The sequence below is a fragment of the Papilio machaon genome, chromosome 16, assembly GCF_912999745.1.
Source record: "Papilio machaon chromosome 16, ilPapMach1.1, whole genome shotgun sequence".
Taxonomy (NCBI): Eukaryota; Metazoa; Arthropoda; class Insecta; order Lepidoptera; family Papilionidae; genus Papilio; species Papilio machaon.
In genome coordinates this window covers 2,136,520-2,152,346 of record NC_060001.1, presented here as the reverse complement: position 1 = coordinate 2,152,346, position 15,827 = coordinate 2,136,520, and the positions used below count along the sequence as shown (strand labels likewise).

General features: G+C 33.3%; 2 protein-coding genes across 2 annotated transcripts; one reads left to right on the top strand and one right to left on the bottom strand.

The window, feature by feature from the left end:
• Nucleotides 1-470: 470 nt before the first annotated feature.
• LOC106715802 (bis(5'-nucleosyl)-tetraphosphatase [asymmetrical]) lies at nt 471-1,551 on the bottom strand. Its single transcript, XM_014509158.2, has 3 exons — nt 1,367-1,551; nt 1,051-1,136; nt 471-717 (listed from the first exon to the last, which is right to left on the bottom strand). The coding sequence occupies exons 1-3, from the start codon at nt 1,476-1,478 to the stop codon at nt 490-492; spliced, it is 426 nt and encodes a 141-aa protein (XP_014364644.2). The 5' UTR covers nt 1,479-1,551; the 3' UTR covers nt 471-489.
• A 333-nt stretch (nt 1,552-1,884) lies between these two features.
• Nucleotides 1,885-14,610, top strand: LOC106715752 (COP1-interactive protein 1-like). The gene is made up of 19 exons (XM_045681621.1): nt 1,885-2,073; nt 2,144-2,540; nt 3,888-4,076; nt 4,314-4,528; nt 4,931-5,156; nt 5,274-5,368; nt 5,442-8,337; nt 8,477-8,911; nt 9,069-9,734; nt 9,871-10,335; nt 10,436-10,827; nt 10,973-11,348; nt 11,427-12,613; nt 13,032-13,295; nt 13,406-13,499; nt 13,603-13,862; nt 13,969-14,085; nt 14,196-14,333; nt 14,563-14,610. Exons 1-19 carry the CDS (start codon nt 2,038-2,040, stop codon nt 14,608-14,610), a joined length of 8,496 nt encoding a protein of 2,831 aa, XP_045537577.1. The 5' UTR covers nt 1,885-2,037.
• Nucleotides 14,611-15,827: the final 1,217 nt, after the last annotated feature.

The following is a 15,827-nucleotide window of genomic DNA, read 5'->3' as shown; positions in this document are numbered from 1 at the left end:
TATCAAAATAAGCGGCTTTTTGCAAAAGAAAATGACATCGGCGCGAACCAAAGAGTACAAATAATTTATGTAGGAATATATAGTTATAGCGCGGACTCGCAAAGAGTATGTAACTACTTCGGACTCCTATCAGTCATTATTTTTACGTCAATTTAATTTTTTTCTTTTCGCCCATATCGCTTAATCTTTCGTAGAATTTTTCCTTTAATATTATATTAATAAATATTCCTTAATAAAGTTCATTTAAATCTTTCGTAAGACAGTAAAGTAATTAATTATAAGAATTGCTTTTCTCGTGAATATACAGAAAATAAATAGGTTTTGTTCTAAATAGGTATTCATACTGAACGAGATGATTTTTACTCACAAGCATATTTGGTCTGAAGTATCCAAAACAAATACATTTTAACTCAATGGAAGAAAAACACTTAAAAATTAAACACTAAAAATACTTTATTATTTAATTCTTATCTTAGATAACATATTTATTTACACAAGCTTAAGTGCTTTCTCATAGAAATCAGCAAGCAATAGTTTCATATCATCATATCCTGATAAATCCTGAGCTTGTTGTAATGGCAGCCACTTGTAGTCCTGATGTTCATCAGACAATGTCACACTTTGCTCTGGGTTTTTTAGCTTAGCTAACCAGTATATAACACATTTAGGTTTTTGATTAACTTCATAATTGAGTGTGTAAGATACATCTTTATAGATCTGCAAAAATTGCAAAATAAATATTATATGGAACATGCTATATAGCTTACATTGTCACAACACTATTCATATAAAACTAGCTCCATATGACTGTCATCAGGCCGAGCAAGAAAATGCAATGACAAAAACCTACATGATCAAGTGTAATATTTTATAATTAATTAATGATTAAAGATGGTGAATGTACACAGAACATAAATTGGTAAACTATAGATTTGATTCTGTTTACTAGAAACCTTTTAAAATCCAAAAGTTAAGTTTAGTAATTTAAAACATTTTATCAATAAAATCTCATTAAAATAATTAAAAATCATTATCCGATTCATAACTTACTTCTAAATCATTCTCTGAATATCCTGCTTCTTCCTTAGTTTCTCTTAAAGCTGTTACCCAATTTGATTCCCCAGGGTCAACATGACCTATATATAGCAAATAAATGATATATTTTAATGATATATTTTAGTTTTTATGTATTATATTTAATCTAATATTTTAATTTATTGTATATAAATTTTTAATTTTAGTTAATTATATTATTTAAAGCTATAATATGAATACTATTATTAAAATAAATTCTGCAAATAAAATATGTAAGTAATTATGAAATCACTTTAGTGATTAAATATTATCAGTTTTATTATTAATTTACCCTTCGGTGGTGTCCAATGATTTTGGCCGTATGAAGTTTGCAATAGGAGAAACTGTATTACTTTATTTGAATAGCGAAATATCACCAACCCTGCTGCACTAGTTAGTGACATGATGAAATTAGCAACTTGAACTTGACTTAAAATTAAAGTGAAAACTATTGAAAAGTGTACAGAAAATTAAATCTATTTAATTTACATTGTTGATAATTTAAAGAAAATGACAGTTCGACGTCAGTTCTGGTTTGACAGTTTAGAAAATTTCATAGATTGAAGAAATAAAATACCCCTAAACTACCAAAAAACAGTTTTTCGTTTATTTTCGTCTACTTTGTAGACGTGAAAGATTTTTAATTCGTATAATTAGCAGTTATAACTGTTCGAAGTGGCTTGTTAATCAGTAATTTTTACTTTTCCATTTCCGGTAAAAAAATGTTATTTATTTCTGGCAACTCCAAACTGACAGGCGTTTCTTTCTGTTTCTTTCTGTTTTTTTAGTTTTCAAAAGTTTAGGAAACGTTATGACGGAATCCAAACTGACAAAACAAAGATTCAAACTGCAACGGTGAATTGGTTTGATTGGTTTTTATTGTAGCACGCGAATTTAATTGTTAAATTATTCCGTAATGAAATCTTTACCTTAATACTGCATAGTAGTACACATAAGTTCATCATGCAACAGAAATGGAAGTGTATTATTTCAAATTGGGTATGAATAGAAGCTTTATGAGTTTACGCCTTTTTATAACGATTATTTTAATAGTAGATGTTGATTTCAGATTAATTGTTACTTTTACGATAACAATAACAAACATGAACCACAAGTTAACCAAGAGTTGCTACTTAATATTATAAATCACCTTCGTCAAAACTTTAATTTGAACGAGTCGAAGTCATCAATATTTAGTGGACAGACATTAGAAGAATTTATTGCTGAAAAGTTTCCTGGATTCATGTTCGAAAATGGTACACTTCAAGCTGTAACCGAAGACGATATATTCATAGCAGCTTCTCTTTTGCTTTTCTTCGTTTGCGTTAACTCGAAAGATGTGAACATAAAAAGTGCCATGTGCAGTAAACTAAGCGCGAGCGACCAAGAAATTATATTAAAATTCAGTAAAACTTTAATGGCATGTTCGAAGATTTCACCTCTTGATGTAGTTGCTGCTATAACAGGTCAGTGCGAAATTTAGTTTCTTAATAGAATTTAATGAATATTGAATTTTATTGCAAATAGCTACAAAATATTAATGCTAGATATCACAAGTTGTATATGCCTTTTATCAATAGTTACTTTCCTTATACTAAAAATGTATTAATTAAAAATTATGTTGAGTTCAAATAGTAATTACTGCACTTTGCAACTAATATAAAACTCTGTTGCATGTCTTTGCACTTTTCTTGTTTTGAACTCCTAGTTTTTATTAACAACACAAGTTGTATAACAGAGGGGTGATTTTTTTTACACAAGCAAATGTCCCAGCTGTCCAACAAGAGCAGCTGGCACATATTTAAAGGGAAAGTTTAGTAACCATCTGTTTCCTGAATAAGCAAAGGTTTTTATACCTTTGTTTGCTTAATAATTAATTATATTTTTCACCCTGTAGATCCTTCTTCAGTTTTTTTTATATTATATTTGTTAGTTGGTTGGTTATATATTATATAATGATGTTGTTCTTAATTATTTTAGTTATAATTTTTTTTTGTTGCTAAATATGTAACTAAAGGTTTTTGATAACTGATACTGTTACAATTTTTAAAGTTTGGATGTGGTAAAGTGAGAAAATAAAATTTCTGTAGACATTTGAAATTAATTTCTAGTTTTCTTGTATTATATATGCTTAAGTACAGTATTAACTTATCCCCTTTCTAGTAGTTTAGCAGTTCTCTTGGTATTTATTTACCTTTTAAATTTTCTTAACTATATTAATTAAAGTTTTACATGTTACTTAAGTATTTTTGAAAGTGTTTAATTTATTTAAACTCGTGAGTTTTCATCACCTCTGTACAAGTGCAAAGTATATTAGTTGCAGTGATAGTGCTTCTTAAATACAACAATGCTTTTTACACGATTATGTTTACAACATAATTGGCTTACAATGAACAAGCTGATATAACAATGTTTCTTTTGAAATGGATTTGAAACAAGGATATGCTCTGTTTACAATTAACATTTCTTAACTGTAAATAAACAAAGATTTATAATAATCATGTAAGGATGCTATATTGCTTTTTATCTAATATATAAAATTCTCGTGTCACAGTTTTCGTTGCCATACTCCTCCGAAACGGCTTGACCGATTCTCAGGAAATTTTGTGAGCAAATTGAGTAGGTCTGAAAATCAGCCAACATTATTTTTCATACCCCTATTAAGTTTTTTTTAACTGCGCGCGGTCGGAGTCGCGGGCGACAGCTAGTAAATACTATAAAATTCAAAATTATAATGAATAAAAAAGTTGACCATGCTATTATTTCACCTTAACACATGTGTGTAAATTGCCTCAATAACACTTGGTTTACAGAAGCTTGCGGTCCCGACATGTCTACTGGCGAGGGTAGCGGACGCTCTTTGGTAGCAGAGACTCCACCCGCGTTGCGCTCGCTTCACGGCGAGGTGCGCCGCCTGCAGGCCGCGCTCGATGCTGAGCGCTTTGACAGGAATTACCTGCAGGATGAGCTTGCCAGGACCAATTTAAAGCTAGAGAAGTTAGGTAATATTGAATAGTAAATCAACATTTCAAACTATCACTGAATATTATTAAGACTAACTTTCTTTCTCTAGTTGGTATCATATATGTTGGTAGGGTAAACTTTCCTTACTAGTCTCCTTGAATTTGTTCTGTATCACAATCTCTGTTTGCCCTTGGATCTTCTACCTTGAAAGGAAAGTTGTAGTTGTGTGTAGTAGCATAGACTGAAATTTTTAATAATAATCTCTATTTTTTTAGTAAAAGACAAAGAACAATACAAGATAGATATAGTGAATCTGAAGGCAAAGATTTCGATGTGTTGCGGCCAGGAGTCCGAGGTGCGCGACGGAGAGACGGACAGCAGTGAGATTAGTAAGCTAACGAAACAATTGCAGCAGATGGAACAGCGCCTTGTGGATGTGCAAGAAGAACTGGACGAGGTCAAACACGAGAGAGACACATTGAAAACAAAGGTTTTTATTGCTTGAATACAGAAATTAATCTTGTTCTGATACACAAAGCCTAGGTCTTTTGTAACATAGACTGAATGGTTAACACTAAAATTTGTAAATTCTGAAATATTTGTAATTAGCTATTTATTTTATATAATATCACTTCACTGAATCTTACTTAATTTCGGATTTTTCTTGAAATTGAATTTAGTATCTTCGAATATATAAAATTCTCGTGTCACAGTTTTCGTCACCGTACTCCTCCGAAACGGCTTGACCGATCTCATGAAATTTTGTGAGCATATTCAGTAGGTCTGAGAATCGGTCAACATCTATTTTTTTTTTTAATTGCGCGCGGACGGAGTCGCGGGCGACAGCTAGTACTAATATAAGTTTAATTAATGTTTATCATAATATTTTCAGTTGGACAATTTGAAATGTGAATGCGATAGATTGATAATGTTAAATCAACAAGAGAGCTCTCAAGCCACTCAACTAGCCGAGGAGTTGGAGAACGAGAGGCGACTGAGTCAGAGCCTCCGCGAGCTGGTGATTGAGCTCCGGCAGCACAACCAACGTAATGGACTCGACGCCAGTATGGAGTGTGACGATCCTGACACCAGTGTACAGTCTTTACAACGGAGTTTCTGTAAGTTGAAAGTCCGCGAGTTTACTTTCATACAAAAAGATCTTGGTGGCTTGTAAATACGTTAGATCATAGACAATGTTTTTTCTGATTTTTTTTAAAGTATTTTTATGATTGCAGCTGTTTGTAATGATGTTTGTGCTGTTGTGGAAGTCCAGTTAGGCGAAGAAAGAGCGAAAATTGAAGCTCTCAAACAACAAATAAATGTATTACAGGTATTAAATTTTTATTTGCATATTGTTTTTAAAAAATTGATTGTAGAGTTAAATATTTTTATTTTGTTTGTAGGATGAATGTAATGGACACCAACAAAATGTCAACACATTCAAGAAGATAATTTCGGATAAAGAGAATGAAAATTTTGACCTTAAACATCGAATTAATGAAGAAATTGAGGACAAAAATAATTTAAAATGTTTTTTCGATAACGAAATTACGAAACTGAACAATATTGTTAATGAATTAGAACAAAAACTTAAGTCCCAAAGTGAGCAATGCAAGATGATAAATGAAAAACACTTACACGAGGTTCAAACATTACAGGAAGAAAAAATGTCGCTTCTTCAAAGTTTGTCAGACCAAGCTAAAACGTCAGATAATCAAATAAAGGAATTAAAAGAGGCATTAGACACAGAGAAAGCTTCTAAAAATAATATGAGAGATGACTATGAAAATCGTGTTATGAAATTAAAAGAAAAAGTATTGAATAGAAATAATGAGTTGGTGGAGTTACAAAATAAGATTTTACAGAAAAGTGAAGTTATTGAACAAATAAGTTTAGAACTTCGTAAAGAGAAGGAATTAAATAATGCTAAGATTAACGAACTTACTAATGATTTAACAGTTTTGAACGGACAAAAAATCAAAATAGAAAAAGATCTACAGGAGAAATGTTTAGATATTGCAAAATTGATAGAAAAATTACACAAACGTGATGTTTCCATAGACAACTTGAACAAAGAGATCGAATGTTTTAAAACATCTGCAGCTAATTTAAAGGAAGAATGTAGAATTTTAGAAGAAACGAAGCAGTCTTTACTTGATGACGTTCAAAATCGACAAGTCAGTGCTGAAAAAATGCGCAAAGAATTAGATAACTTGAGACAGTTGCACAGTGAAGAGAAAGATAAAATTCAATGCAAAGTAGACGAAATGTGCGCCATGGTCAAATCACTTCAAACTCAATTACAAAATGAGATAGATTTTAAAATAGGATTGCAACATGAGTTAGAAAAGACACAAGGTGTTATTACAAAATTATCAAATACTAATACAAAACTAAACACTGAATTGTCAGAAACTGTCACAAAAATGCAAGAAAAAGAAGAGATTATCATGACGAAGGATTTGGCTCTACAAGAAGAACGAGATAAGTGTTCGAATTTAAAACGAGTCTTTGACGAGCTTAATGTTAATATTGGAAAAGTTTCAAATGAAGTTTTACAAAAGAGTCAAATAATAGAAGAATACGAAAAATTGAATAAATCGTTGCAGGAAGAAATCACAAAAAATAGTGAAAAAATGAGTACACTTCATACAGAGTTGGAAAATCTTAACAAAGAAAAGATGAGTTTGCAAATTTCCATTGAATCATTAAATAATGAAAAACATGAAATTATAAAAGAAAAGGATTTACTCTTACGTACAGAAAAGGAAAAACTTGGAGTACTCAAAAAGGAGTGCCATAGTTTACAAACTTTTATTGAATCATTGAAGAATGATAGCAATAAATTTATAAAAGAAAAGGATTTACTTTTACAAAAAGAAAAAGAAACTCAAGAAGAACTTAAAAAAGAATATGGAAATTTGCAAACTTTCGTCGAATCATTAAAGAATGAAAAAGATAAAATTATAAAAGAAAAGGATTTACTTTTACATAAAGAAATGGAAACGCACGATGTACTTAAAAAGGAGTATGATAATCTGCAAAGTTTCGTGGAATCATCAAAGAAGGAGAAAGATGAAATTATAAAAGAAAAAGATTTACTTCTACATAAGGAAAAGGAAGCACATGAAGTACTTAAAAAGGAATGTGATAGTCTGCAAATGTATGTCGAATCATTAAAGAATGAAAAAGATACATTTATAAAAGATACGGATTTACTTTTCCAGAAAGAAAAAGAAACATATGATGTACTTAAAAAGGAGTATGATAGCCTGCAAACTTTCTTGGAATCATCAAAGAAGGAGAAAGATGAAATTATAAAAGAAAAAGATTTACTTCTACATAAGGAAAAGGAAGCACATGAAGTACTTAAAAAGGAGTGTAATAGTCTTAAAACTAATTTGGAAAAACTTTCCAGTGAATTAATATTAAAAGATAAATTAATTCAAGATTGTAATAATAATCTGGAACATTTAAATACGGCTTATCAGGATAAAATTACAAAATCCAATGAAATTATTGATTCTCTGAAAGCAGATTTGATTAAAGTGAATGCAGAAAAGCAAAGCCTTCAAGTATTAATAAAATCACTAACAGACGAGAAAAATGAAATCATCGCAGAAAAGGAAGAAATTTTGCGTAATGAAAAGGAATTGTATAATAAATTGAAACAGGATGATGAAAAAATTAAAACAGACTTAGTAAAAGCATCCAAAGAATTGACAATAAAAGATACTTTATTAAAAGAATATGAAATTAAACTGACAAATTCAAATAATTATTGTCAAACAGAGATCTCTAAATATAAAGAAAAAATTGATTTACTCAACCAAGATTTGACTATTGCTAATGCGCAAGAACATAAACTCCAGGACACCATTCGTTCAATAACACAAGAAAAAGATGTGATTATTAAAGAAACTGAAACACTTTTACAAGCAGAAAAAGAAATGTATGCAAAACTTAAACAAGACTATAACAAACTTAATAAAGACATCGAAGAACTAAATATTGACACTAAAGAGAAAGACAAAATAATACTAAAATGTGAAAACGAACTGCGAAATCTTAATAAATTATTACAGGACGAAGTAAATAAAAATACTGAAATCATTACCTCAATTAATGGAGAGTTAAAGTCAGTTAACGCCGAGAAAGAAAACCTTCACAAAACTATAATGTCATTGAATGATGAAAAAAACAATTTGATTAAAATTGTTAATGAAAAATCAAATATTATTTCGGAATTGGAGTCGGAACGTGAATCATTATCAAGAAAAATGGAAGAGAAAGGCGCAAGTAAGTTCAAATATTTTTTACCTACTTTGAAAAAAAAAATATGTTGAACTTATTTAATGTTATTGAAAATTATAAACAATTTGATAAAATAATATTTTCGTAGATTCTCATGTTTTTTATTTTTATTTTATTATTGTAGCTATTCACGGTTTGGAGCAAAAGTTACAGGACAAAATGTTGGCCTTTATGGAAATAGAAAATAATTTCGGTATAGAAATATCAAAACTTATGACCAAATTGAGTGACGCTGAAAAAACATTCAAAGATATTAAGGCAAAATCGAATAAGATTATAGAAAATCAGGAATTACAAATACAATCATTGAATGGAGACATATTTACTTTAAAGGGTAAACTTGAAAATAGTCTTAAAGAAATAGGCAAATTGGAAAACAAATTAAAAGATATAAATTTGAGATATGAAAAAGAAAGAAAAGATTATCAAAACAAGTGTAACAGTCTAGAAGAAGCAAACAATATGATGAAAAATGAAATTGTATTAAAAGAGACTAGTATTTGTGAACTGGACAAGAAAAATACTTTATTGTCTTCTGTGGTTACAGAGCTAGAAAAAGGTATTTTATTTTAATACCTTTATTAATATGTAATGTTGTACATTTTTGTCTTTTCAGTGTGTTGCATTGCATAATTATTTATACTATCATAAATTCACTGTGTAGACTTTAGTCCAATATTTTTAATAAATACTTAATGATTTTTTTTGTTTTGTAGAACTAACCATTTTGCGGGATGCAAATAATGAATGGAAATGTAATAAAGATCTTATGGATGACAATATAAAGGTAGAAAAGGAAAGATTAATGAAGACGATAGAAGAACTTAACATTAAAACAGGAGAATTAAGTGAAGAGTTAAAAGAAAAATCACTTAAAATTAATAGTTTAGAAGAAGAATTAAAAGTATATTTTAATGAAAAAGCCACATCAGAGAAAGAAAAGTGTCTCTACAAAGCATTGTTGGTTGAATTAGAAAAAGATAAAGACAATCTGATCAGTGAAAATAAAATATTAGAAAGTGAGAACGAAGAGTTGCTTGAAGGAAGAAGTAACTTAGAATCAAACTTAATTAAATTGAAAACTAACTTTGATGAATTGAAAAGTAACTTGGTCATACTTGAAGAAGAAAAAGCTAATATTATCAATGAGCTGGAAAGAACAAAGTCCTGTATGAATACTTATAATGAATTAAACATACAATTAAAACAGGAAATAAAAGAACTGAAAATTGAAAAGGATAATCTAAATGAGGAGAGAAATTTGATTTTGTCAAGAATAGCCGATGTTGAAAATGAAAAGCTTATTTTAAAAAATGAAGTGCTACCAAAACTGAAAGAAGACAATTTAAGATTGACGAAATTAATTGATGAAGATAAAACCGGTAAGAATTTTCTTGCAATATTATTGACATTTTTTATTTTTACTAAAACTTAAAATTTATTACACTTACAGTTTTTGAAATTACACAGTTCTATTTATATTTTAGCAAAATTTTACCCTGTGCTTTCTTTTTATAGTTATAACTAACTTAGAGAAACTAATCAAAGAGAAATCTGAACAAAATGATAAACTGTGTCAAGATTATGACGCGGAGAAAGTGACTCTTACGAATAAATGCCAAGTTTTGGAAGAAAATCTCAAAGAAGCTGAATTGAATCTTGATAAAAGAAACGCCGAAATAAATGAGCTAAGAAAAGAACTAGAAATATCTATATCAGATGCAAAACATCGTGAAACTGAATTACAAGAAAATAATAAAACATTACTTGAACAATATGAAGAAAAAGAGATGAAAATACATAAATTAATACAAGATTTAGAAGAAGAAAAAGCGAATATGACACGATGTCAACAAGAACTCCAAAGTAAGGAAATTAGAATCTTAGAACTTAAACAAAGACTTAATATGGCTGAAACTGAGAATAGAGGAACTGAAAATGAGAAATTACATTATACGGAAACTCTTAAGAAAAAAGATGAAGGTATAAGTTATATATATTCTTTTTCTGTAACACTTTTTTTGTTGTTTGTCATTCAACTTATTTATAGGATTTCTTATTTGGTCTATTTTTTTTTTTCTAGAATGTGCATTATTGAGAAACGAGAACAACGAATGGAAAATTAAAATGGACGCATTGGATGTTGAATTTAAAGCTGAAAAGAATTCTTTACAAAATGAACTACAAATACAAGTTATTAAAAATGAACAACTAGCACAAGATCTAGAACTGACAGTCCAACAATCAAATGAGCTTAATAACAAATTATTGACTTACAATAATGACATGACGGAATTGAAAAAAGAAATTAATGACATTAAAAATGAAAAAGAAAAAATTTCGAACGACAATAATGTACTAATTCAAGACAATAATAACAATATTGCAAAATTAAATAACCTACAAAAAGAATTTGTTGTTGCCCAAAATGAATTGACTCAAATTAAACAGGATAACTTGCAATTGAAAAGTATTGTAGAAACATATGAATCAGGTGAGTTAATTTTTTTTATCAATAAACGTTTTATGAATGAATAAAAAATAAATTAAATTATGCTTTTCAGAGATTATGAATTTGGAAAATATAATTAAAAAAGAAATGAAACAAAATGATCACTTGTTTAAAGAAAATATTGATAATTTAGATATTAATGACAAATGTAGAATTTTAAAAGAATGCAATACAAAAATAGAACAAACATTAGAACAACGACGAACAGAAATAAATGCACTAAAAGAGGAAATTAAGATTGTGACAACCGAAGCCAAAATACATGAAACTGACTTGAAACAGAAGAACGAAATGCTTACAAAGACTTTAGAAGAAAAGGACGATGTTATTTTAAAAATCAATGAGGAAATAGCTAAAGAAAAAATACTTAATGGCGAATATCATAAACAAGTGCAGTTACATCAAAACGATATCAGTGAATTGGAGAAGAAATTGAGCCAATTAAAAGATGATATCGATCGAAATAATTGGGAAACTGAAACAAGTAAGTAACATCGGTGTTGAGTTCAGGTTTTAGATGGCATTTTGAATTATTTTTATTAACTTACGTAAATCATTGCAGATGACGCCGGCATAATTGAAATGTGTGGTGAGGTAGAGGCGCGTGTCCGCGGGCGCGGGCCTCACTCTGACGCACAGGTACATAGCTCATCATCCGACATCACTCATACCGCCACTGAGAAGAACAAAATCATTTCTGATCTAGAGAGAATACTGAATGATAAAAATAGAACAATTAGTAATCTTAATAGTGATATAACTTACTTGAAGTCGTTGATGGCCGAGTCGGAAAGTCAAGTGCTGGACAGGAACAAGGAACTGGAGTCGAGCAGAGAGAACTGCCAGCAGCTCTCGCTTCAGCTCAAGAAAATCGTGCACCAAAAGAATGAGGAGATTATGGATCTGAAGAGGCAGATCACCAAGATGAGCCTCACGGAGAATCGCGCCTCGCAGATAATCAAGGTGTCCGCCAGATATCAGGAGATCATACAAAAAAGGATCGCAGAAATTAAATCCGATACCGTGCTAAAGGAGTTGACGAACTTCGGCAACGCGGCCAACGGCGACCTGAAGCGCAGCTTGAACTCGGGCTCCATCACCATGGAGGACCTCGAGAACTTCCTGGAGACCACCGACAGGCACCTTCGCAAGTGCGCAGAGAAGCGCGCCGCGTTGCAGAAGGAGCGAGACAGACTGCTCGAGATCAACAGGATTAACGAGTCGGACGTTATCAACATAAAGAAGTTCCTCACCGAGCTCTCCGTCAGCGTAAAGACGTTCAATTCTTACAAGGAGATGTACTCACAAAAAATAAGTAGAGTCATTCTCCTGCAAAGGACGGTGAGGCGAGAGATACTGAAGGTGGAGGAGCGGCTGTGCGAGGAGGCGAGGTGTAAGCTGGAGCGCACGTACGCGGCCGTCATGCAGGACCTGGTCGAGTGCGCCCTCAACATGGAGCGCTGGGTGGAGCGCTGCGTTGCGCGCGCCTTCTCCTCGGAGAAGTTGAAGCAGGCCTTCATGAACGACCTCGACCGCGCCTCCCTCGCCCCCGCCTCCTTCCAGAGCGCCGCCCTCGAGGCGCAAATAGACGAGCTGGAGAACTCCTTCCAGAAGGTCCTGGAGGAGGTGGCCCGCGCGCTGAAGGGCGAGGGCGTGGCCGGGGGGCGGCGCGCGGCGGGCGGCGGGGGCACCGTGGCGGAGGTGCGCGCCGAGTACGAGGACAAGCTCACCCGGATGAAGGCGAAAATGGTCAGTACCCTCCCCATACTGTCGTTGATATTAATATATCAGGTGGTGTGGTGGTTTTATCTGCTCATGGATCACTGAGTGCTGGGCTTTTTATTTTTATCGACCCATTGACTTGTAAAGTCAATTTATTTATTAAATAAAGTTATGTTTTAATGGATACTTTTTGTTTTATTTTTTTTTATCTTGATATTTTTCAGTCTAAGCTTTTCGGAGTGTTCATTAAAACATAGGTGTGGTAGTGTAGTTGCAAATTTCACGCTAAATATAGTAAAATACATTTCAGAACATCGAGATGTAAGACGAGGTAACGAACTTTGTTTTAATGCATGCAGCATGATTTGAGCACGATGTCTTTGTCCCGCTTCGTTTTTCTACGCATTATAATGTTTCGATTGAAATACATGTGGTATGATTTCAGAAAGAGTTGTACAGCCAAGAGATCGAGGTGTTCAAGGAGCGGCAGCGGCGGGAGGTGGAGGAGCTGGAGCGCGAGGTGGCGGCGACCCGCGCGCGGCTCGCGGAGACCAGCGGCGCCTACGAGGAGCACATCCGCGGCCTCACCAGCGAGCTGTGGAGGCTCGGCGAGAGACTCGTCGAGCGCGATGAGGACCGCCCCCGCGCGCCGCGCACTCCCCGCACTCTGCGCGCGCCCTCGCTCATGTCCCTGCAGCAGATGCCTTCGGTAAAACAAACTCTTGAATGTGACATTTTGCGTCAAACACGATTTATAAAAGTAAAACTAAATTAGTCTGTTGTGATCATACTTGTGACTTATTTAATATAATATTCCAGTCCTTTGCGGTGACACACGCGGAGGATCAGAGCCGAGCATCCGACACGCATTCCTTGAGGTCTCTTCCTGTAAATATAAATAACAAGAAAAAAGGTAATTTTTTTTATTAATTGTTTATCATCGGTTTATTATTTTCCTATCGAGCTTCACTTGTGTAAATTTTCATGATACATTTTTATGTGAATTACTATTACAGAAGGTCGCGGCTTGCACATGTCCGATGAGGAGGGCGAGGTGTTCGACAACCGGTACCTGCGCGAGCTGCGGTCTCCGAGCGAGGCGGGGCGCGGCGCGGGGGCGGGGCGCGCGAGCGAGCTGGCCACGCCCCGCGCCCGCGGAGACCCCTCCCTCCGCCTTTCCGAGCTGCGCTGGCGCAACTCGCTCTGTCTGCCGCATCTTAAGAGCTCGTACCCCGCCGAGACACAGTTCGTAGCGGCACATGAAGACGAAATTAAGGTATTCATTATGATATTCTATGAATCGATTTCGGGGAAATGTGAAAACTAGAGATACATGCTACATTTGTAAAGTAGTATATGAAAGATTTCTTATATTAATGCAGGCTGTTCCCGCCAACGCGACAGTCGGCGGGCGTCAGCGCAAAGAGGTGGGCATCACGGCGTACAAGAAGCCCGGCCCGCCCACACCCAGCAAGCAGGCCGGCCGCCTCTCCGCCACGGTACGTACCCCGCATACAACACAGGAGCGAGACGAGAAAAGTCTAAAATAAGTTTTTTAATAAGAGTAATTTTTTAAAGATGGTTAATTAATAGTGTGTATGTGAGACAGGACTGTGAGCTGCGGGAGTCGCTGCGGGTGGAGGTGGAGCCGCAGGGTGCAGGGGGCGGGGCGCAGGCGGGGCGGCGCACGGCCACGCCCTCGAGACTGCGCGCGCTCTTTACCTCCAACAGGAGCGACGCCGTCGAAGTTTGTTATTTGCTAAATTAATTTATAGATCTCTTTTTTACTGTTTTTGTTGGTTTTTGATAACGACAGTCATATCAAGTGACCTATTTATTAGCATTCCAAAAAAGTTTAGTACAGTTTAATACTTATCGTACTATCTATATTATCAGAAATATTGACTGTCTTGCTAAGCCTTTTATGCATGAAGTCGATGATAATTGTTTTATAACAATACTTTTGTCTGTTTCAGGGCACCCCTCGAAGTAGAAGATTGAGTAATTTCTTCAGGAAAAAATAACCACGACTCATTATTAGCCACCGTCTTGTCTGTATTAATTATTATTTGTTAATTAAATTATACCTATTTATTAAATAAATTTCAGTTTCACTTTATTCCGTTGTTTTATTATGGGTAAATGAAAAAAAAATTGTATTGAATCTCTTTTTTTTATTAGATAATGTATTACACCACGAAATCACTTTAGCACCAAACATTACTTACAAAATGTACAAAATTGTGCTTTTCGGCCGTTCACATCAACCTCAACAGAAACTTAAACATACATCTATTCACTTCAATAAGACAAATTAGCAATCTTAAACGTAAATATTGCAATTTAAAATATATAACGTATTGTTTTTTTAAATGTACAATTGTGAGTTTCCACTACCGAAACAACAAAACTAGAACAAATTGTCAATTTTATTCAGGGAAAATGAGAGATGACAATGTTGTATATAAATAATTTAGTAATGTAAGCCTACGTTTAGTGCTACACATTTTTTCGTACAGTTTACCAGATAACGAACCGCAAACTGCAAAAATTAAGACGTCGAACAGTTATAGTCAACTAAAGCTTTTCAGCCAAATTGTGGAGTAACCGTAACTTCCTTAGGCGCTTTCAGACAAATAGCGCAGCTAGCAAACATGTAATGAACTTGAGTTTTATCATAAAATTGTAGCAACCGTAAATTGTGTTAACAAAAGAAAAACTTTTACAAAAACTATTAATTTTGAATAGGTCTTACTAGTCTTATTACGTCTACAAAGCGCCTTACTAGCCTAGTATTTTCACATTGGCGATTGGTTTTAGTGACGTAGTCAAGTGACCTGCATATTAAATTTTCGGACATAAAACCTAAAGTATATTTTTTTTATCACACGAAATTTAAATATCACCAGTTTCAGATCATCCGTCTTTTTAATTTTTCAGTTTTTCTGTGATATGTTGTTATTATTTACTCTTCAAATTTAATTGCTTTTAAAAATATTGCCATTTCATTTTGTATAAACAGATCTAGTTTCTAATCCCATGACAGAGGCGAAAACCTAATAAGCAACACTTGTTTTCAGCTGTACTTTATAAAAAAAAACTACTAAGCTTGATACACGCAGAATACTTTGTATTATACAAAGTGAATTTGCCTTAGATACAGATCATATAATAAATAATTTTAATACAATTTAACAATACATTAATTATATTTACAAAATAAACACAGATCTAATTGTGA